Source organism: Camellia sinensis, chromosome 8 (genome assembly GCF_055761805.1).
Source record: "Camellia sinensis isolate YWXY chromosome 8, ASM5576180v1, whole genome shotgun sequence".
Taxonomy (NCBI): Eukaryota; Viridiplantae; Streptophyta; class Magnoliopsida; order Ericales; family Theaceae; genus Camellia; species Camellia sinensis.
The window spans coordinates 36,438,491-36,466,189 of record NC_138968.1 but is presented as its reverse complement, the minus strand read 5'-3'; the positions used below and the strand labels follow the sequence as shown (position 1 = coordinate 36,466,189).

At 35.6% G+C, this 27,699-nt stretch overlaps 1 protein-coding gene and 1 long non-coding RNA gene across 3 annotated transcripts; one reads left to right on the top strand and one right to left on the bottom strand.

The window, feature by feature from the left end:
* Positions 1–422: 422 nt before the first annotated feature.
* On the bottom strand, positions 423–1,562 carry LOC145797695 (putative mitochondrial protein AtMg00860). The gene is made up of 2 exons (XM_082885103.1): positions 1,467–1,562; positions 423–743 (listed from the first exon to the last, which is right to left on the bottom strand). The coding sequence occupies exons 1-2, from the start codon at positions 1,560–1,562 to the stop codon at positions 423–425; spliced, it is 417 nt and encodes a 138-aa protein (XP_082741229.1).
* Positions 1,563–22,436: 20,874 nt separating this feature from the next.
* LOC145796891 (uncharacterized) lies at positions 22,437–27,220 on the top strand. Of its 2 annotated transcripts, XR_014337546.1 has the most exons (6): positions 22,556–22,693; positions 23,381–23,430; positions 24,025–25,023; positions 25,175–25,338; positions 25,407–25,714; positions 26,969–27,220. It is a non-coding gene; the product is annotated as an uncharacterized LOC145796891 (long non-coding RNA). The 2 variants fall into 2 exon arrangements; XR_014337547.1 differs by lacking the exon at positions 23,381–23,430 and having other exon boundaries at positions 22,437–22,693.
* Positions 27,221–27,699: the final 479 nt, after the last annotated feature.

The window sequence follows — 27,699 nt, the reverse complement described above, 5'->3', positions numbered from 1 at the left end:
AACGTCGTCTGCACGATCAAACTACCAATGTACGCCCCCTCGACACTTTCTATTGGTTGAACATCATGCATCGAAATTAACTCCAAGGACTTCCATTCCTGAATCATCAAAGAAACTATAATCCCATGTTGTCGACTAAGTGCATCTGCAACCACATTTCCTTTTCCCGAGTGATAAAGGATCTCGAAATCATAACTACTGATGAATTCAACCCACCCGTGTTGCCTCATGTTTAACTCTTTCTGAGAAAAAAGATATTTGAGGCTCTTGTGATCTATATATAACTCAAAGTGCTCCCTAAACAAGTAGTGTCACCACACTTTCAAAACAAAAATAACTGTTGCCAGTTCTAAGTCATGAGTAGGGTATCGTCTCTCATGACGTTTTAACTATCGAGAAGCGTAAGATACAACCTTCTGATGCTACATCAACATACATCCCAAACCAGTTCCACTCGCATCAGTAAACACTACTAACTTTTCTTCTTGTACTGGTATAGTTAACACTGGGGCTATAGTCAACCGCTGCTTTAACTCCTGGAAAGCTTTCTCACAATCATCTATCCATAAGACCTTTACATTCTTGCGGGTCAACTTGGTCATGGGTGTTGCAATAGTGGAAAAATTCTCTATAAATCTCCTATAAAAATTGGCTAGTCCTAAAAAACTCCTCACCTCTGAAGGATTTGTAGGCTGCTTCCATTCTTTGACCGCAACTACTTTCTCAGGATCTACCGCTATCCCCTATTCGAACACAACATGTCCCTAAAACCGAACTTCTTTCTTCCAAAAGTGACACTTATTGATCTTAGCGTATAACTGCTGCTCCCTCAAAGTCTGCAACACAATTTTCAAGTGTTCTTTATGTTCTGCCTCATTCTTAGGATACACCGAGATATCATTTATGAAGATAATCACAAACTTATCTAGATACGGTTGAAAAATTCTGTTCATCAAGTCCATGAAATAGGCAGGAGCATTAGTCAAACCAAAAGGCATTACAAGAAATTCGTACAACCCATACCGAGTCCGAAAAGCAATAAGGGGTATACTTTCCTCTGACACACCCATCTGATAGTAACCCGTTTTGAGATCAAACTGAGAGAACACAACTACCCCCCTTCAACTGATCAAACAAGTCATCAATTCTCGATACGGATACTTGTTCTTGATAGTCACTTTGCTCTGCACTCTATAATCTATGCCCATACAGAGAGTGTCATCTTTCTTGGAGACAAAAATTATGGGTGCTCCCCATGAAGAGTTACTTGAACGAATTAACCCTTCTCGAAGTATCTCTTCCAACTACTTCTTCATCTCCACAAGCTACTTAGGCACCATTCTGTATGCCGCTTTAGAAATTGGTGCAGTTCCTAGCACTAAGTCAATGCGAAATTCTACTACCCGTTGAGGTGGAGGTCCAGGTATCTCCTAAAATACATCCTCAAACTCACGTATCACATCTACCTCACTAATATCCTGCTTAGGGATTTCTACCAAGCACAGAAAACTCATCATCACCGACTCTTCTCCATTGCTAGAAATGTGGATAAGCCGTGGCATATCGAGAATATCTATATTTATAGTCCTTCCAGCACAATCTAAAGTCACAAAGTGTTTCTATAGCCAATCCATACCCAAAATAATTACAAACCCCTCAAACCCTAAAACAATTAGGTCCACATACAAGACTCTGCCCGCAAAGGCAATCTTAAAATCTTTACACATCTCATAAAGAGCAACTACCCCTCCCAAAGGGGTTTCAACACGAATTATAGTGATCCAGGTTTTTACCCCAACCTTTATCGTGTTCCGGACTCGGGTTCCGTGTTGTATGCTATTGTTTATGTCTTATTTCCATCCTTTAATTCTTTGTATTTAAGTTTTAGGACGTGGTAGGTGAGTTTGGTACAGGTTGGTTATGAGTTGGTACATGTGGTTGCTGCCCAGGTTTTGGCCTCTTCACTCGAGCGAGGCTCTTTGCGCTCGAGTGAGACTTGGGTGTTTGCTTTTTCGCTTAAGCGAGGGTTTTTACGCTCGAGTGAGGATTGAGTGTCTTCAGGTTTCTTTCTCAAGACGCAGCTTTCGCTCGAGCGAGCCTTCTTGCGCTCGAGCGAGCCTTGTCTTGTTTGTCTCTTCATTCGAGCGAGCACTCTTGCACTCGAGCATGCGTCTGCATCTCTATAAGACCTGAAGGTTAATATTCTTCGCTCGAGCGAGCACTCTTGCGCTCGAGCATGCGTCTGCATTGGTGGAAAACCTGAAACTTCACATTGTTCGCTCGAGCGACGCTTATTGCGCTCGAGCGAGGTCTTTTGTTGTGTTTGGTTTCTCGAGCGACAACTCCTTCGCTCGAGCAAGCCTCGTGTATATCAGTTCGCAACAGCTTGAATTCAGATCACTTTTGGGCCTTCTTTTTCATCCAAAACCCTAATTTGGCTGTCTCTCTCTCTAAACACTATCTCTTTCTACAAACACTCCATGTTCTAGGGACATTCTACCCTACTCCCTTTGTAAAAAAGGCTAGAGCATTGCGTGGGCTTCCTTTTAATCCGAAAAAGTTCACGTTTGGAGCATCTTTGGGTTTCTCTCTTCTTCTCCTTTAAGCTACACTTGAGGCAGGGATAATCTACTCTCCGATATAAGTTTTAATCTTGATATTTGTCATTTGGTATAAATGGTGGGAAGTTTGGGTGAAGTTAGGGTTTGAGATTTGAATTGTTTGAAAGAGGGGTTTTCTATTTTGGGTTACCTATGGGTATGTGAGGTCTTAAATATGCTATTACTTGTGTATCATTGATGAAATTTGGTCTTGGGTGCAATGTATGTTAAAAAGGAAAAATACCCTAATTTGAATTAAATAACTATTTTGTATAAATAGTGAAATAAATGTGGAAATATGAAATTGATTTGGGAATTATGAAATTAGAGGAAATTGTGATTAAATGGTGTAGTTGGATTAATAAATCATTCACCCATGGAAAATTTGATAATTTATCTATTGATGGATTTATTTATCTGTTTAGAAATATCTGTTTTGGGCTATCGGTGGGGGATAGCTATGAGTGTTGTAGAAAATGCATAAGGATTAGGAAAATTGAAACTAATCAATTGTATTATGTCATTGAATATGCCGGTTAATTTAAACCATTGAATATGTGGATGAATGAGTCATTGTATATGGCATGTGTTTAAATACATTGTATATGTATCTTTGAATGTGAGGAGATAGGGGATGTACTCCATTGTTTGGGAGGAGATAGGGGATGGACTCCATTGATAATTAAGTTGGCCAGAGTGTCCAGGTGAAAGTCCCGGAATCTTATATCTATGGGTGCCAGTTCCCTCGGACGTAATTCCGTAAAATGGCAAGAAATAAAAGTGTTGGATTGTTGAATGTGTTGAATTATGAACCATTGAGTTGTAGTCTCATTTTGGTTGTTTGATAATAATGAATTTGGTTGATGAATTTACCCGGAATGGATAAATAGAAATGAATTGAGATATTGGTTATTAATATTGATTGGTCTTGGAAAGAATATATATGTATTGGTTAAGAATATCCCACATTTATTCGATAATTATGTCTTAATTAATTCTTATATGTTGTTTAGCATATCTCTACTGAGCTTTGGCTTACCCTACTTGGGACACCAATTTCAGGTACAGGTGATATGCCACCTCCAAGAACATAGCTTGGGAGGTTAAGGGGTTAAAAGCTCCATTTTTGTATATTTTGTTGGTGTTATATGTAAAATTTCAAGCCGAGGGCTTTATATGTAAAAGAGTTAGAACCTTTCTTTTGTTGTAACCAAGTGATAACTTGGAAAGCTGTAAGCCCGTAGTGCATTATTTTGTTGATTTCAGTTAAGAACATTTATGAATATGTAGTGTAAGTGATACATTTTGTAAAGAAGACTCTGATGAATGAAAAGATAATATTTCTCCCATGTTTATGGATTTTGTGAATGGTTGTCTTATTCTATATTTTGAGGGCATTACAGGTCTAGATAAGGAGGTAGTTACAAGATTTTCTCTTTCTACAAACTGTCTAGATATGAAAGAATGAGAGGCACCAGTATCAAAAAGTACTCTAATGGGTTCTTGAAAAAGATTAAAAATACCTGTCAGCCATCACCTTCAAGTTAAACACACAAAAAAAATTTGTTCATAAATACTTAGAATAAATTCAACCATCAACCTAAACCAGCTAACCTATGTTTCCACAATCTGAGGATCTCCTAAACTCTCATAAGTCTAGGGTAACCTAGAGCTCTGATACAAAGTTGTCACGCCCCAAAATTCAGACAATTTAATATTAAATTAGGACTAAACCCCAATCAATATTTCATCATCCAAATCTTAGGGGTAACACAAAAATCTAAACGTTCACGTCTCCAAAGGGTTTAAGTAAATTTCCATCCTCAAAAGATTACAAAGGATAAAAAAAAAACTAACAAAATGCCAACTAAACCATCCACCATAGTTTCATGACTTACCAATACCTCCAACATTAAAGTAACAATAAATAGTCAAAATAACTTAAATAATGTAAGGTTAGAAACCATACCAAATTATCCAAAATACTAAGGTCATAAAAAAAAATAATAAATACATAAACTAATATCAACTCTAAGCTCAAGAAAACAAAAGAAGTCCAAATGACATGTCCAATAACTATAGTTATTTCTCTTCACCACCGTAGTTTCAACTAATCCTGCAAAGGAAGGTCGGCTGCAATCAAATAGAACGCACCCGAGATACCAAGAAACAAAACGGGTCAGTATACAAGTATACTGGTATGAGTACAATTATTTGACACCCACGTGTCCACCAAACACAAATAAAAATATATTTAATTCCTGTTACGGGACAAGACAAGTAGTTCCATTCGCACCGAGACGAATGGATAGTTTCTCGAGATACGGTGGCATTTAGTTTCTTACCTGTACACAACGAAAATATAAATTGAGTATAAAGTAAAAAATAAATAAATAAAAATATGGTGGGTCAACCCTGCATAAAAAGTTAGTAAGACCCACCATCCTGCAAAAAAAATAAAATTAGTATAATTTAATCATAAGTAACTTGTTGAAGAAGCATAAAAATGCACCGTTTCATGCTTAAATAACTTGAATTTACCAAAACTCAAAGAACAAAAGTTGTACATAATCAAATTTCCTAAAAGACATTGCAAACGAATTTAGTAGAAACTGAACAGGTTAAGAGAAAAACTTGATAGAAGAACCTAGACGGAATTCAACCGAAAAATCTAAAGCTGAAAACGAAAAGAAACTGTAATAAGATGATTTTTTTCGGAAAAGTTGAAAACATGAAAAGCGTTCAAAATAATGTTTTACTTCAGTTTACTTGAAACCAATAAAAATGAGCTCGTTTCGTGAGTTAAAAAAGCATCTAAAATCTGCAATACTAAAATAAATAAAAACTATTGAAACAAAGATCATCCTATTACAAATTCTAATCAATCTTTCTAGTAAAAAGTTAAAACACAAAAATTCTCCAGAATCATGTATACATGCCTCTGTTCAAATTTCAAAATTTATCAGGTCGTTCACTATTTTTCAAAATGTACAAATCAATACAATTCACACTATAACAATAAACTCATATTTAATTCTTTATATCTTAACTCCACCACTTCGGCCTCCACTTCCGGCCTACACATATATCCCACGTGACTCCCGTATACCTAACACCTCTCTAAAGCCAAACTTGCACAGGGATATCGTCCCCAAGTTTGACCCACACTCCCTGGATGGTTAGCATATACGTACGTACGTAAATCAAAGCACTCGTCTACTCTTGAGAACAAGGCAACAATATACATATACAAAACATCTCACTCATGAGAACAATCATAACAGTGCCAAGCCTAAGACATTCAAATAAATCTCATAATTCTCACTCTCTTTTTTTTATACACTCTTTCTCACAAACACTCAAATAAAACAACAATCCAAGGAGTCATGGTGGACTGAAAGGAATTTATCTATGGATTCCTAATTTGTTTTAATTTCATATAATCATGAGTGTGATTACAACCATAAAATAAATACATATAAAAACCCTAAACTTGACATACACAACTAATCAAAATTGTCACACCCCAAATCCAGGCATGACCAGCCGTGGCCCACAGGGACTTAGCCCAAGGCACACGTAAGCCTAAACATGAACCCAAAATCATAAAGAATAAATGTGATGATAACCCAGAAATAAATAAATCAAAACTCAATCCAGTGACATGCCACAAGTGCAAAACAAGTCATAACCAACTTCCTAAAAATATATATATACTAAATGGGACACAAACCGCCCACAAAATAAAATAATTCTAAATAAAACCCAACCACAATGTATGCACAAAATCCGACAAAAAAACCTAAAACAAATTAAATAAATGCCCTAGAGGTCCATGCAATTGAGTCCCCGCTACGCCATGAGTCCACTCTAAGTCCTTCTAACACCTGGAAATGGTAAACAACTAAGTCAGCTGATAGCTCAGTGAGTAGCAACATGGATAGTAAATACAGTTTTGAAAACAGGGTTCAATTCCAAAATAAAATATATCACAAAAACTAGAATGGCATACAGTTTGGTAAATACAATCTGTTTCAAAAAGAAGGTTCCACAATTCAACACTTAAAATACTCATGTCTCGCAAGAACATGATAAACGACATTTTCCACTTAAAACAGATTATAACATGAACACCAATAATTTTCTGGGTACCAAGAAAAACAAATAATATGCCACACAGTTCTCAAGGCTATAAGCCCCGTTGGATCCAATGCCGAACTAAGAGTCATCCTCAGGGTGGCACCTAGGCCTTTTCTCAAAGATGATCCGATTGAAGGTCACCTCATTGTTTTTAAAGGTCTTTTCCTTACAATCATTGAGCACTAGAGTCATCACGGCCTAACCCGGATCTGTTCCCTAGTGGCCAGAGTCACCACACATAGTGGAATAATTTCTCTGGACTAAATACACACATGGTCCCAATAATCAATACACATCAGTTTCGCAAAACATGATAGTTCATCATTATAAACATGAGACCAAAACAAATAGTTTACAGTATGCCAAGTTCACACGTTTCAAAAATAATTTGATTCAATTGATAATATAATAATTTATCAAAACAGTTTAATCATAAAACAACAATTTAATTTTCCAACAGTTCAGGGTAGGGGAACATTTATAAAAATATGTAGCATGAAACTACTCACCTGAAACGAAATAATATAATCCTTGAATCGAATAGAGTGTAAAAGTCTAACTAGTGCCCTGAACCAAGTATAAAAACTACACGTCACAACTAATTTAAAAATACTAAAAAATAGGAATTAAGTAACCTCAACTAAAGCGTACAAACACGGCTCAACCCAACTCACCGTTACTCTTAAATATTACCTAAGTTCATGTTATTCAAGGTTTAAAATCACCCAAGACATGGGATCCGGTCAAAACTTAATTAATTGTGACTTTAAGATAAAACAGAATTTCAAACAAGCCTTCCCAACCTATTCGCTAACTTTGAAAATTATAAAACCCACTCCACGCTATTCGAAAAATTCCAATAACCTCCAGATATGATCTAATATATCCTAAGTTTCAAACCCAATTGGTTTCACTTGATTTGCTTATCAAAATAATTATCTACAATTTATTATATCCAAACAGGTTGTTTTCTGCAGCACTTTAAAGAAATTGACGGTTCCCTTAATATACACGAGCAATCAATGCAAGGCCAAAATCGTACAAAACTAGACTCGTAACCGGTTCTAATGACACTAATTTGATAATTTTTGGATTTATACCCAAGAGACTAACACTCCCGAATTTACTGTTTCGGACTGGTTTCCTGGACAGATTTGAATACCTCAATTTATATGGATTTTGACTCCCAAAAATTATGAAAAATTTCAGATATGCAATTCAATATGTAATTGATCTACTGTAAAAATTTTAGATTAAAATTCATCCGTTTGATATGGTTTCTTAATTTTTAAAGTTTGCGATTCTGTGCAGAATTTTTGAACTAAGAATTACACCCATTCTTTACACATAAATTTAGCTCCTCAGATTTCTTAACAGTGTATACATATATATACAAAATACATAAACCTACAACCTCTCCATGAATGAATAAAATAATTATAGAATAAGGATGAAGAACAAAGAAAGAAGAGAAGAAAACCTAGGAGGGCTAACCTTTGATGATCACACACAACACAACAAACCCAAAAGTTCTTTGATTGCAACATCTTTTTCTTTTTTTCCTTCTCTCAAACCCTCTCCCGTGGCTGCTGTGTTGTTGCCCTATGTGGTGAACAAATAATAGAGTAGGGTTTGTGTTTATTTTATTTTATACTAGTGGTGGGCACACATAAGTCAAATAAATAGATAAATATACAAAACATGTATATAACTTATATGCAACTCAAATGGTAAAGCCTTATTTATTAAGTGTGTGGTGTAGAGTTCAAGACACACCCTCCTCTCTATTTACTTTATTTATTTTATTTTTTTTAAGATAATAAATATTGCCTCTAAATTAAAGACTTTCACTATAAATTTATTTTAGGTTTTAAAATTAATTGAAAGACCCTCCAAATATTTAATTTGCACTTTAGGGTTCACCACCAAAATATTCGAGATTGTAATATTATTATTATTTAAATATTTACTTGATTTGTATATTCGGGTTCTCACAAAAATAATTAAAATCAATCTGTTATCTTCATATAAATACAAAATCAAACCAACATCAAATAAATAAAAACAACGAATTAAACATAAATCAAGGAAAGTGGGTTTTGTACTCACAATTATTTTTTAAAATCAAAAAATCACTTAGAAAATTAATGGAGCCACCAAAATAAATCCCTAATCCCTTTTGTTTTTGTCTCTCTTCCTCTTATTTTTTTTTTCCGCTGTTGCTCTCTCTCTTGGAACTAATTCCTCTGGTTTTCTTTGATTAATCTCTCTCTCTCTCTCTCTCTCTCTCTCTCTCTCTCTGTTGTTGCTTTGAAAATTCCCCACACCTTTATGATAATAGCACCCTAAGTTTAAGTAACCTAATAACATTATGTAATAAATAACACATTAACATTATATTTTATTATATAAATACAATATAAATATAACCTATATAAATATAAATATGATATATATTTTGTCAATATATAACTTTTTTTAAAAAATATATATAAATATATCAATATTTGGATTAATTACATATAATTAACTATCTCATTAAATTAATTAAATATCATATTAAATTCTCATGTAACTACACAATTAATAAAGTCAAAAATAAAATAAAGTAATAATAATCATAATAATAATAAATAATGACTTATGAAAAATTAGGGTCGCTACAGATTATGTAAACTTGTTTTTGATAGTGGTGCATTCAATTTTTACATGTGGATCATCCATGTTCAATGCAAGCGTTGGAAGACTTTTAAAGTATACCTCATCTGTGGTCAAGAGCACATGGAAGTCTCCAATTCTTAAACAACACAAAGTAATTCTTTACCCAAATTTTGGTTCCATGGGATGTTTCATTTGGAACTAAAACAGGAAAAATAAGATAAGAAAATTCTACATTCTCTAATATCTAAAATAAGATATTCTTTTGGTCACCTCAATATTTACAAATTTGATTCTTTGTTACTTGAACCCCTGTTTTTAAGTATGGCATACATATGTTTGTCATTTTCTTTTTTAAAGACAGCAAGCAACTGGTTTGTTTGTTGGTTCACAATTTTGTTAAATGTAGGATGTGGTTATGATTATTGAATAGAAAATAATAAATATTGTGTATTTTGTGTTGTAGATTTTTTTGAAAACAATCATTGCAATTTTGCTATTGCATATTATTTCTCGCAACAATAATTGTGTGGGGGTCCAACTAGTACCATAAAAAGGAGGCTTTTCCCAAACTAAGTCCATATTCTAATTTATTTCCCAAACTTAGCCCAGTTTGGCAAAATTTCCCAAACTAAGCTGAAGCGTGTTTACAAAACACGCTTTCAGCACGTTTCTGGCCTAGTCAGTGGAATTATGAAAGCGTGGTTAGAAAACACGCCTTTACTTAAGAAAGCACTGTTACTAGTAGCACTTTCAGCATGTTTATGAAAGGATGGTTACAAAACACGCCTTTACTTATGATCGCGCGATTTGAAAACACATTTTTAACATAAACCCGTTATAAAATGGCCCACCCCCCTTATTTGCAACCATGTTTTCTACCTCCTCTCTTTCTTTTTCCCCCAAAACCCCAACCAGAGGCAACTTTCCTCCCTCTCTCTGTCGCTCTCTGCTATCTCTCTCTCTCTCTCTCTCTCTCGGTCGCTCACAGTGACTCTCCCTCTCTCTGTCGTTCGCTGCGCATTCCTCCATCTCTCTGAGCTCGTCTCTCTCGCAGGTATGGCATTGTCTCTCTCTCTCTCTCTCTCTCTCTCTCTCTCTCTGTGTTTGAATTTTATTTATGTTGATTTTATTTTTGAAAATGCGAATGTGGATAGAATAGTGAGGGATGAAGTTTGGAAGATACCAACGTGGGTTAGGGCTAGGGTTCTGTGAATTCAAATTGGGGTGTTGAGAGGGTTAGGGCTACGGTTCTGTGAATTCAACCAGTGTGTTAGTTGTATATTATTATAGATGTATCTTATCTATTTGTATTGTATCTCTCTCAATCTCTATCTTCTTCTTATGTTTATCTCTATGTTTTCTGTACCTATCTAGGTTTACTTTCTGCCTATATATACAGGCGTCTCCTATTGTATTATTCATTCAATTCAATATAGCGTTTCTTCTTTCTCTTCTCTCACTACTTTCATAACATGGTATCAGAGCCTAGGATTCTCTCCTAGCCTTTTTTTTCCCCCGTTTTTTTGGCAGTTTGTTTCTGTCCCTGGTTCTGTTTCAGCTGGCTTCTGCGTATCTCGTCCATCCGTCTTTTCGCGTGTGGACGATACCACCTTCTTTGTCTCTTCACGACGAAGTCAACGCCACCAGAATTGCCCCTATCAGCACATCCACACGCCTTCATGCGCTTCCAAATGGGTGGCGCGTCGTTCACCGTCATTCCCACTCTCACCACGCTCTACACGCGTCGTCTCAACCGGCCTCCATCCGCTTCAGCCCCTTGGTTTTCGCTTCCACCCTCGGCTTCCGCTTCAGCAGCTTCGCCCTCGGCTCGCCATCGGCTTCCGCCTCAGCCGACTCACCTTCAGCTTTCGCCCTAGCCGACTCCCCCTCGGCTTCCATCCGGCTTCTCTTAGCCGCGTGCCGCTTTCGCCCGACTTGCCCAGCCAATTGATTCCTTTCTCAACTGCTGACGTCAGCTCTCGCAGCCGCTGACATCAGCCCTAATCAGCCACACCCTCACTACTGACATCATCCAGCCCCTGGTTGACATCAACCCTACTTGTCCCTACGGTTTCCAGCCTTCTGAATCTGTTGGTGCCCTCCGTTTTGGCAATTATGGATCGTACAAAAAACATCCAATCTGTTTCTGTTATCCTTGATAGGTCCAATTATGTTAGTTGGGCTCAAGCTCTCTCTAGCTTCATTAAAGGGAAACGCCTTTGGCGGATTATTACTAGTACGCTTTCCAAACCCAACTAAAAGGAGAATGAGACGGACTCTGCATTCGATGACTGTCTTGATGAATGGGAAAGTAAGAATTATCAAATTATCACATGGTTCCGGGCTACCTCAGTTCCTTCAATCAACCTTCAATTTGGCCGCTTTCAAGACGATGACTCCCTTGCCTCTCCTGCGAAAGCAATTTGGGATTTTTTGAAGGAACGTTATCAAACCACTAGCCATGCTCATCAATATCAACTGTTGCAGACTCTTCATCACATGCGCCAAGCACCCGGTCAGTCTCTCAATGACTTCCTATCCCAAATGTCGTCCGTTTGGGACCAGCTCACTCTTTCTGAACCTCTATGGGCTCATTTTGACGATGCCCAGCTATTTATTACTTATCGGAATCCTCAACAACTATTACAGTTTCTTATGGCTCTTCATAGCACTTTTGAGCCCGTGCGTGCTTTCTTGCTTCATCGTTTGCCCTTGCTCACTTTAAAGCAAGCCATTACTGAGCTCCTATCAAAGGAGACTCGTTTTGGGAGTCTCCGATCTCACGACATGGATTCTGTTCTTGCTACACCATCTTCTCAAAGTTCCTCATCTTCACAGCCCCTCATATGCAGTTATTATCGCAACCGAAGCCTGTTAGCCAATCATTTTCTTGTTCACTACCAGGTTCGCAAATGCTTGACTTGTCATAAGACTGCTCCGGGCCATCTCCAAAGCAATTGTCCTCGAGCACCCTCCGCTACTGCATCTAAAAAAGGGGGTTCTCGTTCTGGGTCTCAGTCCAAATTTAACCACGGTTCTCACTCTACTGCTGTTGCCTCTGAGGGTTCTTCTGCTTCTTCTTTCTCTATGGATGTTGAGTCCATTATCCACCAGGCGCTCAACAAATCGGGTACTCCTCCATCTACTACTCTTTCAGTAACCTCAGGTAACTCTTCATGGTATTTTGATTCCGCATACTGTAATCACATGACTTTTGACTCCATTCTATTTTCTTCTTTGTCATCATCCTCTTCTGCTCCCACTATAGACACTGCGGATGGTTCTCATATGCCTGTTAGTGATATTGGCCAAATCTCTACTTCCACTGTGTCTCTTTCTGATGCTTACCATATTCCTTCTCTTAAAATGAACCTTATCTCTGTTGGTCAGTTATGTGACCTTGGCCTAACTATTACCTTTTCTACTAATGGTTGTCTGGTGCAGGACCCTCAGAGGAGACAGATCCTTGGGATAGGGCGTAAGCATGGACGTCTGTTCGAGCTTATCCATCTTCGCAGTCCGCACAAATTATCTCCTGTTGCTGTTGCATCTACTATGTCTCCTTTTCATCTTTGGCATTATCACTTAGGACATGTCTCTTTTAGTCGTTTAAAAAAATTAGTTTCTAGTGGTCAGTTAGGTCGTGTCTGTCTTGACGATGTCGATTGTTTATCTTGTCAAATTTCTAAACAACCTGCATTACCTTTTAATAAAAATAATTCTATTTTTACTGCTCCTTTTGATCTTGTGCATTCAGATATTTGGGGACCTTCCCCCACACCTACCATGGGGGGGTCTAGATATTTTTTGATTTTTGTTGATGATTTTTCTCGCTATACTTGGCTTTTTCTTCTCAAAAATCGCTCTGAACTTAAGCAGACGTACTATGATTTCTCTGCTATGGTCCACACTCAGTTTTCTTGTACTATTAAGCTTTTTCGTTCTGATAATGCTAAGGAGTACTAGGATTCTGATTTTCTTTCTTTTCTTCGGGCTCATGGTACTCTTTCTCATTGATCTTGTGTAGGCACTTCCCAACAAAATGAACGAGCTGAAAGAAAGCACCGTCATATTCTAGACACTACTCGGGCTCTTCTCCTTTCTTCTTCTTGTCCCGAAAAATTTTGAGGGGAAGCTGCTCTCACTGCCATCCATACCATCAATCGAGTCCCTACCCCTGTAATAGCTAACACAACTCCTTACGAGCGTTTGTATGGTTCTCCTCCTGATTATACTACTCTTAAAGTTTTTGGTTCTGCTTGTTTTGTTCTACTTCAGCCTCATGAACACACTAAACTAGAACCTCGTTCTCGTCTTTGTTGTTTTCTGGGGTATGGTATCGAACATAAAGGGTATCGTTGTTGGGATGCTATCTCCAAGCGTCTTCGTATTTCTCATCATGTGGTCTTTTGGGAACACAAAATGTTCTCCACTCTTTCCAAGTTTCATCTATCACAGTTCACCCACTCACCGATCTTCACTAATATTTCTCTAGATTTGTTTTCTGATGACTTTGATGCAAATTCTAGCCCCATGCTTCCACAATTACCTACGCCTATCATCCATCCTGAGGATCCTGTGTCAGTTGATGGTCCTGTGCCTTCTCCGGCTCCGGTAGAGGTTCCTCCGGCATCTATTTCCATTGAGGTTCCTCCTAAGCGTCATTCTACCCGGGTAAGGCAACCTTCTGTTCTTCTCCGTGATTATATTGTTGGTTCCACTGCTTTTTGCTCTCATGAACCTACTTCTTATCAAGAAGCTTCTTCTAACCCTCTTTGGCAACAAGCTATGACTGATGAACTGTAGGCTTTCGATCAAACTCATACCTGGGATGTGGTTGATCTTCCTCCTGGCAAGCGTACTGTTAGTTATAAATGGGTTTACAAGATCAAAACTCATTCTGATGGTTCCATTGAGCGCTACAAAGCTCGCCTTGTCGCCCGGGGATTTAGTCAAGAATATGAGATTGACTATGAGGAAACATTTGCTCCTGTTACCCATCTTACTTCAGTTCACAGCTTACTTGCCGTTGCTGCTGCTCGCCACTGGCACCTTTCTCAGATGGATGTTAAGAATGCATTTCTCAATGGTGACCTCACTGAGGAAGTTTATATGCAACCTCCTCCTTGTTCTTCTGTTCCCTCAAACAAGGTTTGCAAACTCCGCCGTGATTTATATGGTTTGAAACAAGCTCCACGTGCCTGGTTTGCCAAGTTCAGCTCTACCATTCGTGACTTTGGTTTTTCTTCCAGTGCCCATGATTCTGCCTTGTTTATCCGTAAGACGGAGCGCGGTACTATTCTCCTTCTCCTCTATGTGGATAATATGATTATCACTGGAGATGACACAGTGGGTATTTATAGTCTCAAACAGTTTCTCTATCGCCAGTTTGAGATGAAAGATTTGGGTGCACTTACCTACTTCCTTGGCTTGGAAATTTCTCAAGATTCCTCTAGTTATTTTTTTACTCAAGCCAAGTATACTTCTGATCTTTTGGCTCATGCTAATCTTTCCGATTGCAAGACTGTCACTACTCCAGTTGATCCTCAGACTCGTCTTACACCTCTTGACGGACCCCTATTGTCAGATGCAACTTTATATCGTCAGTTAGTTAGTAGTCTTGTCTATCTCACAGTTACTCGACCAGATATTGGTTATTCACATTGTCAGTCAATTTATGACTGCTCCTCACTCTCCACACTATGCTGCTCTGGTTCGAATTTTGCGCTATCTCAAAGGAACTTTGTTTCATGGTCTTTCATATTCCCCTCACTCTTCTCTACAGCTGCGTGCCTTTTCTGATGCTGATTGGGCAGGGGATCCTACCGATCGTCGTTCCACTACTGGGTTCTGCTTCTTCTTGGGCACCTCTTTCATTTCCTGGCGTAGTAAGAAGCAAACCCTTGTTGCTCGTTCTAGTACCGAGGCTGAGTATCGTGCTCTTGCAGACACTACTCAGGAGCTTGTGTGGCTTCGTTGGCTTCTTTCTGACATGGGTGTTTCTCATTCAGCTGCCACTAATCTTTATTATGACAATCAAAGTGCTATTCAGATTGCCTATAACGATGTCTTCCATGATCGCACCAAGCATATTGGGATCGATTGCCACTTCATACGATAGCATGTTACTAGTGGCCATATTCGTCTTCTCTTTATTACCTCTGTTGATCAGACCGCCGACCTCTTCACCAAAGCTCATCTTCCAGGCCGCTTTTCTGATCTCCTCTCCAAACTCAAATTGATATCTGGCTTACCACCTTGAGCTTGAGAGGGGGTGTTAGCTGTATATTATTATAGATGTATCTTATCTATTTGTGTTGTATCTCTCTCAATCTCTATCTTCTTCTATGTTTATCTCTATGTTTTCTGTGCCTATCTAGGTTTACTTTCTGCCTATATATACAGGCTTCTCCCAATTGTATTATTCATTCAATTCAATATAGAGTTTATTCTTTCTCTTCTCTCACTACTTTCATAACACAGTGGTACATGGCTTTTGCCAAAGTACATTTGGTAATAGACTTGTAATTTATCAAGACAATTAAGAATTGAACTAGAAAAGCAATGTGTAGTTGAAATTTTTTCAGTGTATGAAACTAATACATATATATATATTGAAACTAATCTCAACTATATAGTTTTTTTAAACTAATCTCAACTATATATCCACGTATGAAATTAATCTCAACTGTATAGTTTTTTGAATTTTTTTTGAGACTATAGAACTGTTGACACACACACACACACACACACACACACACACATATATATATATACATACTAGCAGTTAAGGCACACGTGATGCGTGTGTAAATTTTTTTAAAAAAAAATTATGTGATTGAGTCAATAAAAATTGAATTAAGGAACACTACTTTTCAATTGATAAAAAATTTAATACATCCTCATTCAATTTTATTTTTTTAATTTATATATTCAATCGCATAATTCTTTTTTCTTAATTCGATATGATATATATACACACATTCTCATATACTTCTGCATTATCTTTGAGTTTTATTTATTTTGTTTTATTTTTTGAGTTTTTAATTTTTTTTCCATATTTATGAAATTTCTTTGAGTTAAGAATGAGGATTTATTCAATTAAGAATATTGAGTTTGGCCAAAATTATTTTTATATTCAATTTGTTTTTTATTTATTTATGTATTCAATCGCAGAACTTTTTTCTGAATTTGATATAATATATATAAATAGCGCTACCAGAAGTATGATGTTTGTTCAAGTCATAACAATAGTAATATATCTACAATTATTATTATTATTTTTTTTATGAACAATGTCTTCAAGAGGTACAAGAAGTTCACGCCATCAAAGAAATCCAAAAGTGTGACTACTACCTCCATTTACTTACGACTGTAAGAGCGAAAAGTACTCAAGTCCGAAGGATTATTATGCTAGTATCCGAGCAAAATGGGCGTTTAGGGTAACAGAGCAAGAACGATTGTTTAATAATCTACGTAACTTTGGGCACCAGTACCTCATCGTTGTTCATTGACCATAGCTAAACGAAATGTGGACGACTATGAAAAAGCAGTTAGCAGAATTAGGAAAGAGAGCAACAGAATGTTGATGCGGAGATATCGACATTTCATGGTTCAACTAGCCACCGAAATGACAGAAGTAAGCAACAGAGAATTAACAGTGATTGAGCGAAATAATGTCTTAAACAATGAAAAATATCTCTCTGACTACTACATGTTAGATGAGGAATGAGAAATCAAACACCTCTATCTTTCATATATGTTTGTATGTTGTGTCGTATCTTTATTATTAGGGTGTAAGACAATGTTGTTGTTCATCTAGGTTACGGATGTATTCAACTATTTGTTATATGAAGCTGAAGTTTATGAAATCACTACATTTATAAGTACACATGTCAAGATTCATTATGAATTTCTCTTCCTATTGATAACTCATGTATAAGCATTGCAAAGCCATTACAATGAATGAAAACGTTTGGTCATACATGCAACAAAGTTCATTCAGTATCATCATTATATTCCACTTCAATAATGCATAAAATCATGAAAGCGTAGTTCAATTAGCGTTCTTCAAAATAACAATAACGTAGAGAAAGCAAAGGTAATTGTTATTTGTAGAATTACAAGAACTATTCAAAAACTATTGAAATTTCTCCCTTCATTGATAAGTCGTGGATAAGCATTAGAAAGACATTACAAGAGAAATGGTTTGGCCATTCATCCAAACAATTTCATTCATTATCATCATCATCTGATATCTCAATGTCAGATTCATACCTAGCATCCATGCTCCAGGTGAAGTACTGGTGCACATCATCCATTAACCCAACTTCGGCACGCTCATTTGCGGTCTTCATTAGTTCGAACCTTTGCAAACGTTGGGTCATGCAATTACCTTCGTCGCGGATACGATGCAATGCCCTTTGCAATAACTGTGGAGTGTCAATTGGCATAAGCATGGCTAACTATCGAGGAAATTTAATATTAACTTCATGACATACCTCAACAAGAATGCTTGCTCGAGTTATGTGAAATTCCCACTCAGCTCTCATGGTATTGATGGCGGTATGTGAGTAACACAAATTTGGATTGAATGGGTATCGAAATTCATCTCCATCTGCAACCCAATGGCGACCCATTGCTGAATATAGATCAACCATCGTATATCTCATGATAATATCGCTCGATATATTTATAAAACTTTTGTTGTGGTATGATGCAATATTTACACCACATATGCACAGTTGTTGCAACATGCACAAATTCGAAATGGAGATGGACGCAAGTATTCATGTCTTATAAACTCTAAACTCACATGCCGATAATGACTTGTTATACTTCAAGAGGTTCACATGGTAGCTGTATGTTTAAAATTATTGTAAAAGAGTTGTCACGTCAACCTTTATGACCTAAACAACTATGCATCAACTTTATAGGAGTTGTCACTTTGACTTTTATTGACTATTCAATGCATATCTGAAGATTTTAAGCAAAGCTCAAATCCGCTTAGAAATTTAATTTCACTTTTTTGCTTACAAACATAATTCAATTTATTTTGCCTTGACAATATATTTAATTTCACTTTTCACCTTACATATTTAATTTAATTTAATTAGAGAAATTTAACCAATTTAATTTCAATTTAATTTCTCTATCTTTTACAAGTATTGTGAGCTTATTTAGATGTACATGATGGGGTTTGGATTCTTCGGTTCGACAGATATCTTTTAACTTGTTCCGCTTCCTTGATTTTCTTGAATTGTTGCTATATTAACTACTCTTAAAATCTCTTTGAACTACTTTTTAATGATTTCTCTCAAATTTTTAGTTAACTATGTGTTGATTTAAGTCGGTGTTGTTCTTGTCTGCATACTAGGCTAGCTTTTATCTGTAACACTTTCAAGTTCTATATATCCAAAAACCCATCTATAAGTACTCTATTACAAATTAATCTTCAATACATTCCAACTCTATAATATTTTCTCTTCAAGATTTATCAATCTATTTGAAGCTACATAGGGTGGCTTTTTAAACACAAAGTGTTGTTTTGTTCTAACACCCCCTCATCCCGTAATGAATTGCTGAAGTTCACATGGGCACAATAGCTATGGTACAAGTTCTTGCTTTTTTTTCATACAGTCAGTAGTCTCGTCAAAGTTGTCGTAGTGATATGTCCAACATTTCTCAGTAATGCAGTGACTTTAACAGACATAATAAATTAAAGGACTCAATGAAATGGCCAAGTTCACATGGCCACAGTAAACCGCGTACGAATGATTGGTCTTTTTTGAAAAAGTGAGTAGTCACTTTTGAGTGACGATTGAAGTACTGATTGTGTGGAGCGTGTTTAGCATTGATTGTTTATTTCTTACAATGACAACTCATAAAGATGTGTTGGTATATGTGGGCTTTTAATGGCATGTGACATTGTGCAACGCGACTTAGATGCTTTGTTTTTTTCCTCACATTTCAGAACTCATCTAAGTCACATTAATACGACCACATGGCAATAGTGTTAACAAACAACTATATAAAAGACTGAAGGAGTGATGGTAAACACATAACCTTTCCACTTAGTTCACCGTAGGAAACTATCGTTCATTTATTAAGAAAAAATCAAATGGAGTATAGATTCACGGCAAGGGGTAGCAATTGCAGAAGTGAGAGTTCACGACGAAGAAGAGGAATGGGAAGGGGACTCGCAGGGGATAGAAACTTCGAAAGAGGTGAGAGTTCACGCCGAGGAAGAGGAACATGAAGGGGAAATGGCGATGCTAAAGATGAAATACCATTTGCTTTGTTAGATGCCTCTTGTGCTTATCATGATAGGTTTGGGAAACGACATTTTGTCATGCCCAAGTACTATCGAGATCCATGTGGTTTCATGGAGGATCCATCTAATAATCAAACATGATATGGTTTAGCAGACGCTACACTTTTTAAGTGGCCCGCACTATTTATAGAGCGAGTGCAAATGGAAAGATTATGTCGGAAAAATCGACTGAAGGTGCCAAAAGCAAGTTCAGTTGAGATCCAAAAGGAAGATCCAGATAATGTTGATCGACTATGTGAAAGTCTTCGACGTGAGATTTCTCAAATGCACCATAGGTTAGCCCGCAATATAAAACTACATATACTTAAGTCGGATGTCAAGAAGAAAGGAACAACACCAAATGCTGAGGCTATCACGAAGGATCCTGCACTTCTCTTTGACCCTGAGCTCTCAGGTTGTTCGGACTCTGAGATTGCCGATTTGAGCGAGGATTAGGCGTCTATCTGTCTACTAAATTATATTAGGTTATCCATAATTATGTACTGTGTGTGTTAAAATAACTCTTCCGGCAATGAGTTTGTGAAAGGTTTGTCTAATATTTGTCTATGTAACTGTTAAGTATTGTACTCGTTACTTTATTTTATATACTGTGTTTTGTTGAATGTTTCTACAAATTATTTTTGTGGGATACTTATGTTTGAACTAGCTACGTCGTTCTAAAGTGCTATAAGTGTTATAGTCATACCTTTATTTTGCTTCCCTGTTCGTAGTAGTAATTAGCAAATTAGATACTTTGTATATGCTATGTAAAGTTTTATTTGAATATTTCTTGGCAACAAATATTTAAGGGAACAAACAAGATCTCTGAACTCATTCATCTGTTCAACAGTGATAACCAAAAAAGTGATTACTCTCATCTGCTGTGCACTTTCTTCGTCTCTCTTCCTCTCTCTTCGGCTTCATCTGTGTGTATTGGACTGGGGAGCAGGGCAAAAACGTGTATTCAACCAAAAACAACACTGACAAACCCAAAAAAATAAACATTTTTTTAAAAGCCGCTTTGCTAAAGCCGTATTGTAAAACGGTTTTCCTATAACCGTTTTATGTTTGAAATATATTTTCAATATAAATATTTATCTTCAAAATTAAGAATTTAAAAACAAAAAATATTTGGCACAAAACAAATTTAGCAAAACCGTTTTAAATTAACGAGAAATAATTACAAATTAAGTAAAATTGGCTTCTCAAAAGCTGGTTTTATACACACACAAAAAAAAAAAAATTAATCTTTTTCTATTCAATAAAAAGGGCACTGGAAGAGCTGTTTCACCTAAGAATGGGAATAAAGATAAACACCCACTCTAGAGTGGGAATAAAGTTTTGAAAATGGCATAGTCATGGGAATTCGCTAGGCCAATTCATGTGAAAAGCGTGGGCCATAATAATCAAATCACTCTATTTGATTTGATTATTATGTATTATTATAAATTATTGTTACATATATTAGATATTAGTCTATAAAAAATAACAATCACTTTATTTGGTTTGATTATCTTTAAAATGAGACTAATAATTTAAAAAAATTATATTTAAAAAATATAACTAAACCAAACAGAGTAATTATTATTATTATTATTATTATTATTATTATTATTATTATTATTATTTAATATTGGTCTCATTTTAAAAATATGATTGGTATCTTTTTATTGGTATTAATTTTATAAAAATAAAATTTATATATATTAAAAATTATATATGTTTTATTAAAATAAATATAATGAATAAAATCAGTCATTTTTATTTTTATTTATTTGTTATAAGTGTGTGTGAATGTGTGTGAAAGAGAGGGAATAGAGTGATGTGGGTGTAAGTGTGTCAGAGAGAGAGAGAGAAAAGAGTGTGAGTGTGTGTGTGATGTCTTACGCTAAACCTTATCTTTTTTTTTTTTGGCCACGCGGTAATTGTGTTTTTTATTGTGCTTAAAACGACACAGTTTTATCTTCATTTTTTATGTTCTTACTATTTTTTTGGCATCATGAATTACACTTTGCCCTAAATCTTAAATCTTAAACCCTAAAATAAAAATAAATAAATTGTAAGAATTAAACCCTAAATCCTAAATCTTAGAATAAAAAAAAAATTAAGAATTAAAGTAAAAAAGTGATCATTTTATATAATTATTTTTTTTTATTAAAAGCGTGTTTTCAAAATGTGTTTTCATATTCTGCGTTTTTCAATTGTGTTTTATTAATTGACGGGATAATTAGTAAACGCGCGATTTATAACCGCGCGACCTTAATTAAAAACACATTTTGTAAACATATTTTTATAATTTTATTTATTTTATTTGCCTAAACCACAAAAATGCCAAAAGTCTGTTTTATAAACACGCTACATCTTAATTTGAAAATTTTCACAAAAATAGACTTAGGCCAAGTTTGGGAAGACTAAATAAGTGCACTTTTTGTCTTTTTGGACTAAAAAATTGGGGTTGAAAATATGGATGTTTGGGTTAACTTTTTGACTTTTTATTGAAAAATATGTAATAAAAAATTGTAAAAATTGATTTGTAGGGAAAAATTTGAATTGGGAGTTGTGCAGCCGTAATTGTTGACTTTTGATGAATAATATTAATTTTTTAACTTTTTGAATAACTTTTTAGCTTTTTGACTTTTTTAGAACATCCCAAACTTGACCTTAATTTGAAAAATAAATTAATATAAAAACTTACATAGAGAAAAATCCCCATAAAAAGGCCTCCCGTATGTCTAGTATCTATTCCTATGTAAAGCACGAAAATTTTCACAAAAATAGACTTAATTTGAAAAATAAATTAATATAAAAACTTACATAGAGAAAAATCCCCATAAAAAGGCCTCACGGATGTCTAGTATCTATCCCTATGAAGAGAGAGAGAGAGAGCTCTAAACCCGAAGTGAAAACGATGACAGGGAAGATGGCCGGAAGGAGATGGAAGAGACGAACGAGAAGAATAATGCTTCCACCCTTAAACCAGGTTTGGATTTGGACATTCAAACTAGGGTTTTGATATTGGGAAATTGTTTTAGGTTGTGAAATTGTTTTCTTATTTATTATTATTTATTTTTTTTGTGATTTGGGGAAAAGTATCTAAATCTGATTCGAAAAAATTGAAAATCTTTTATTTTGTGGAAAGCGTTTTGTTTGTGTCAAACGGGGGTTTTGATTTGGGGATTTCCATTGAAAAATTAGGATTTTGATTGAGGAACTCAAAAATTGGGGTTTTGTTTTAGGTTGTGAAATTGTTTTTTTTTTGTTTTTTTTTTTGGTTTGTGGGGAAACTATTTGAATCTGAGTTGGAAAAATTGAAAATCTTTTATTTTTTGTAAAGGGTTTTGTTTGTGTCAAACTAACGTTTTGAAATTGGGATTTCCACTGAAACATTAGGATTTTGATTGAGGAACTCAAAAATTGTTCCTCAAAAATTAGGGTTTTGTTTCAGGTTGTGAAATTGTTTATTTTTATTTTTGTTTTCTTAAATGTGAGTTGGAAAAACTATCAGATTCTGAGTTGGAATAATTGAAAATCTTTTATTTTGTGCAAAGGGGTTTTGTTTTTGTGATTTGTTTCTTTGTTTTGTCATCCATTCCTCCTATTAGAATTTTTATTGAATTTTTATTGGAAGAGTTTTCTTTTTAATTTTCCAATTTTGTTTGCTTTATAGGTAGAGAAAGCGGTCTTTTCATTGACTCACCATTGATTTTCACTCCTCTGGTCAGTTCCTTCAAAGTTTTTGTTTGGTTAAATTCAGGCAAATTAATTTTTACCTTGCTACTTGTTGGTTTGACCTTCTTTAACTTTATTCTGTAATTGATTTGTCTCAAATAAAATGAAAGGCCAGTCAAATATCTTAGTGCATTACCAAAAAATAAATAAATCAAATCTAAGATAATTAATTGTAAAACCTATATTTTATTTTCACTTAAAAATAGTGTTGCTATATTCTATTGTTGACTTTTGTTTCCAACTTTCTTTTTCTATTTATATTTTTACTCCGATTACATGGTAGGTTTTATTTTTATTTTTCTTTTGGTAATTACGAAAATGACTATTTCTATATGATTAGTTCATTTTTCTTTATGGTTTTAATCATATTCTGATGATTAGTTCATTTTTTAAATGATATCCTATGCAACCACACTGTTCTTTTATTTAAATTGTTTTTTTTCTCTTTTGTGAAATGATTTCTTTATCCTTTATGCGCTTTGTGTGGAAACAACTCATCTACTCTTAATAGCTTTGTGGATTGAGTATTCTAAATTTTGATGTTCTCTATTTTCTCAATCTGAGTATTCTTTTTTTATGCAGGGTGCTATTTAATTTCATGGCTAGGTCTTTTCTGGCTAGAATTGAATCTGGCAAGCTGCTGATCCTATCTTCTCCATTCCCTCAGAAGATAGGATCAGCAGCTTACCAGATTTAGTTTTTGCCCACATTCTCTCTTGCCTACCAACAAAATATGCAGTTGCGACCAGCACTCTGTCACCAAGATGGAAACACATATGGACTTCTGTCCCCAATCTGGAATTCGATGAGAAGACACTGTTAGTTGAGCATCCTTGGTCTGGCATGCATAAGCCTAAAGATCATCATCGCCATGTGAGCTTCATGAATTTCATTGAAAGAGTACTTTTCTTACATGATTTGTCAAGTATTCAACGATTCTATCTAAGTTGTGATCCAGATATTGGCAAATCTCGTCTGAATTCATGGATAAGTGCTGCTGTAAAGTGTGATGTCCGTGAAATTGATATCCATGTTTGCGGGTCAATAATTCTTAGGTTGCCTAGCAATGTCTTTATTTGCGGAACGCTTGTAGTCTTAAAGCTAGGATCTCAAGTTCATTTTGATGTTCCTGCCTCAATCTCTTTACCTTGTCTCAAGATCTTTCATATTTCACTTATTTATCCAAGTAAATGACCTGACCCAGAAGCTCTTTTCTTCCTGCCCTGTGCTCGAAGAATTATCCATTTCAGCACTAGTGGCTTTTGGGAAAACAATATATGACATTTCTTCACCAGCTCTGAAGACTTTATACATATCTTTATCTTTACTTACGAGGCAATACCGAAACTCTGAGACTGTGATCATGGTCGATGCACCAATTCTTGAATGCCTTATGTTAAAGATAATTGCTTGGTTCTTTATTGTTTGAAGAGCCTATCCTCATTAGTTAAAGCAAGTGTTTGTGTTGAAGCCCCCTATCCATATGCTTTTTCAGCCATTACACAGGTTAACCAATTATTTGGGCTTTTGAAAGCAATTTCTAATGTTAAACATCTACATCTAAAGGCTAGCACTATGGCAGTAAGTTTACTCTTCCTTTTGATCATTTACTTATAAGAAGTTGAGATAAGATGTAGATTATCATATATATGCTATCATTTTAGAAGTTTATCCAACATCATTTTGGTTTTATATATTTGACTAGTTTTATCTTTTATCATCTCTGATGAAGGCTCTCGGCTTTGCTAATGACAAAAATTGGCCCGTGTTTCCTAATTTGATCCAATTGGAATTGGGTGTTTGCCACAATTTTTGATGCAAGAGTTTGTTTGATGCAAGAGTTTGTTTGACTTGCTCAATGGTGCACCTAATTTGTGCACTATGGTATTTGCGAAGGCCAGTTAAAAGAATAATTCCAAGCCAGCGATTTGCAAGTTCTTACCTTATTGTTTTTTGGTTTTTAGGTACCACTTCATGATGGTTTTGCATACTCAGAGCGATTCAATTGGTTTGAACCACAAGGGGTGCCAAGTTAAGAAATTAAAATCTCTGGCATTGATGCATCCCAAGATGAACTTAATCTGATAAAGTGTCTATTGAAAAATGCGGAGGTCTTGACAAAGATGACAATTAGAAATGTATTTTCAAGCAATGAAAAAGAGAATGAGTTTCTTAAGGAACTTGTCATGGCTCCTAGATGTTCAAATACCTATCAAATTGAACTTGTTTGAGAATTCATTGATCAAGGCTTCAAGTGGCATTTCTTCTGGAGGTGTGTGCACTTATTTTGTTGAAAGTGATTAAGTTGGTTGACCCACATTTGGCCCATGGAGATAGTTGTTAGCTTTTGGTTCCAAAACCTATGCTTTGAATTCCAATTCACTACTTAGACCTTAGTTGCAGGAATCGTGCAACCAGGTGACAAATCTCCGTAAGAAACGCGATTCCGCGTTTCTTAGAAAGAAACGTGTAAGAATCGCGTTTCTGTAGAGAGAGAAACGCGATCCTGTCCAAGATGGGATCGTTGGTGGCTATGAACAAAAAATCCTAACTTGTCTTGTTGGTCAACAAAGAGAGAGAGGAGAAAGAAGGTGAAGAACCTGAAAGTCGTCCCTGGGTATGTCCTGCTTCTTTGCTTCGTTTTTCTTCTCTCTCTGGCCGATCGTCTCTCCCTCTCGCTCTCGCTCTCGCAGATCGTCTCTGGCAGATCGTCTCTCTCTCTATCTGGCAGATCGTCTTTCTCTCTCTCGCTCTCGCAGATCGTCTCCTTCTTGTTGATCGTCATCGTCTCCTCCTTCGTCTTTGCCTTCTCTCACTTGTGCTGTCTCTCTCTCTGGCCTTCTGCCTGTCACAATATGTATGATTCTAAGTAATATATATATAAGATAAAATAGATATAATCTTTATATAAATATATATAATAAAAAAACATTAATTAAAAAAATAAAAATATTAATAGATATAATCTTTATAATATATATAAATAAATAAAAACATTAACACATATAAATATAATATATATATATATATATATGAGTATATATTATACATATTAATAAAAAAAACACAAACAAATATATGTAAAATAAAATAAAATAAATTAACAATGACACATTATTTAAAAAATATAATAAATAAAAAAATAATTAATGTGTATTAAAATAATAATATTTATAAAAAAAAATTGTTAATGTGTATTAAAATATATATATATTATCGCTCCCCGAGGCGCTCCCAACCTAAGAAACTTCTATCGGCTCATGCTTTCCCGCTCCTGCCCCCGCTCCCACTTCGTGCCACTAAGACTCAAACTACATTTGAAATGCTATGCTGCAGAGAGTGGTCTTCATATATATATATATATATATAAAGATAAATATGTGTTTTCCTGTACTTCCTTTGAAGTTGTTACTATCTTACATTGTAGAAAGATGTGAACATGTGACGTGACTTTGTTTAACTTACATGGCTTTAGTGATATATATATATATATATGCTTTGTAGTTTTCTCTTCTTCTCTTTGCAGGTCTTGTGTTGGCATCATGTATATTACTTTTCATCTTCGATGGGTGGTGTTCGAGTTTTAACTGAAGGATACTAAGAAGATTGGGAAGCTACATATATGGTGGAGTGGAGCTACAACATTTCAAGTGCTTGGTGATGATTGTGAATATAGGTGGTTGTAATTTAGCTTCCTTGCTTTATTTTATGCTTGCAATGTTTTTTCGTTAGCTATGTAATTTGAATCTGAGAACTCTTATTTGTGTTTGTTATTCTCTTTGAATGATATTATTCCCCCCCCCCTCCCCCCTCCTCTCCCCCAACCCCCCCCCCCCCCCAAAAAAAAAAAAAAAGAGAAAAGAAAAACCCTATACATAAGATGCCACACCAATTTATATATCAATTTATATAAAATAAATATTTATTTCCTTTTAAAAGAAACAAAAATATCATTTTCTGTGGTAAACTTGATGGCCGAAGAGTTTAGGAGAAGAAGCATGAGGATGAGTTTAGAGATGGCAATTTGAACCTGACTCGACGGGGATCCGTTCCCCGACCCCGATGAGAGTTTTTTTCTTGAAAAATGTCCTCGACGGGTTGGGGATGGTATTTGAAAATGAATTCCCGATGGTTTTCGGGTCGGGGACGGTGATACTTTTCCTAGCCCCTTTTTCAGCCTCGACTCCCACCCTGTTTTCCCTAAAATAAAATTACTGTTTTACCCCTGTCTAGATATATATATATATATGTGTGTGT

What these genes read in the sequence shown, in the direction of transcription:
- LOC145797695 (XM_082885103.1), bottom strand. Translation starts at nt 1,562, where the DNA reads ATGCCACGGCTTATCCACATTTCTAGCAATGGAGAAGAGTCGGTGATG. An exon ending in CTAAGCAGGATATTAGTGAG is followed by an intron (nt 744 to 1,466) that starts GTAGATGTGATA and finishes GTGTTCGAATAG; the next exon opens with GGGATAGCGGTAGATCCTGA.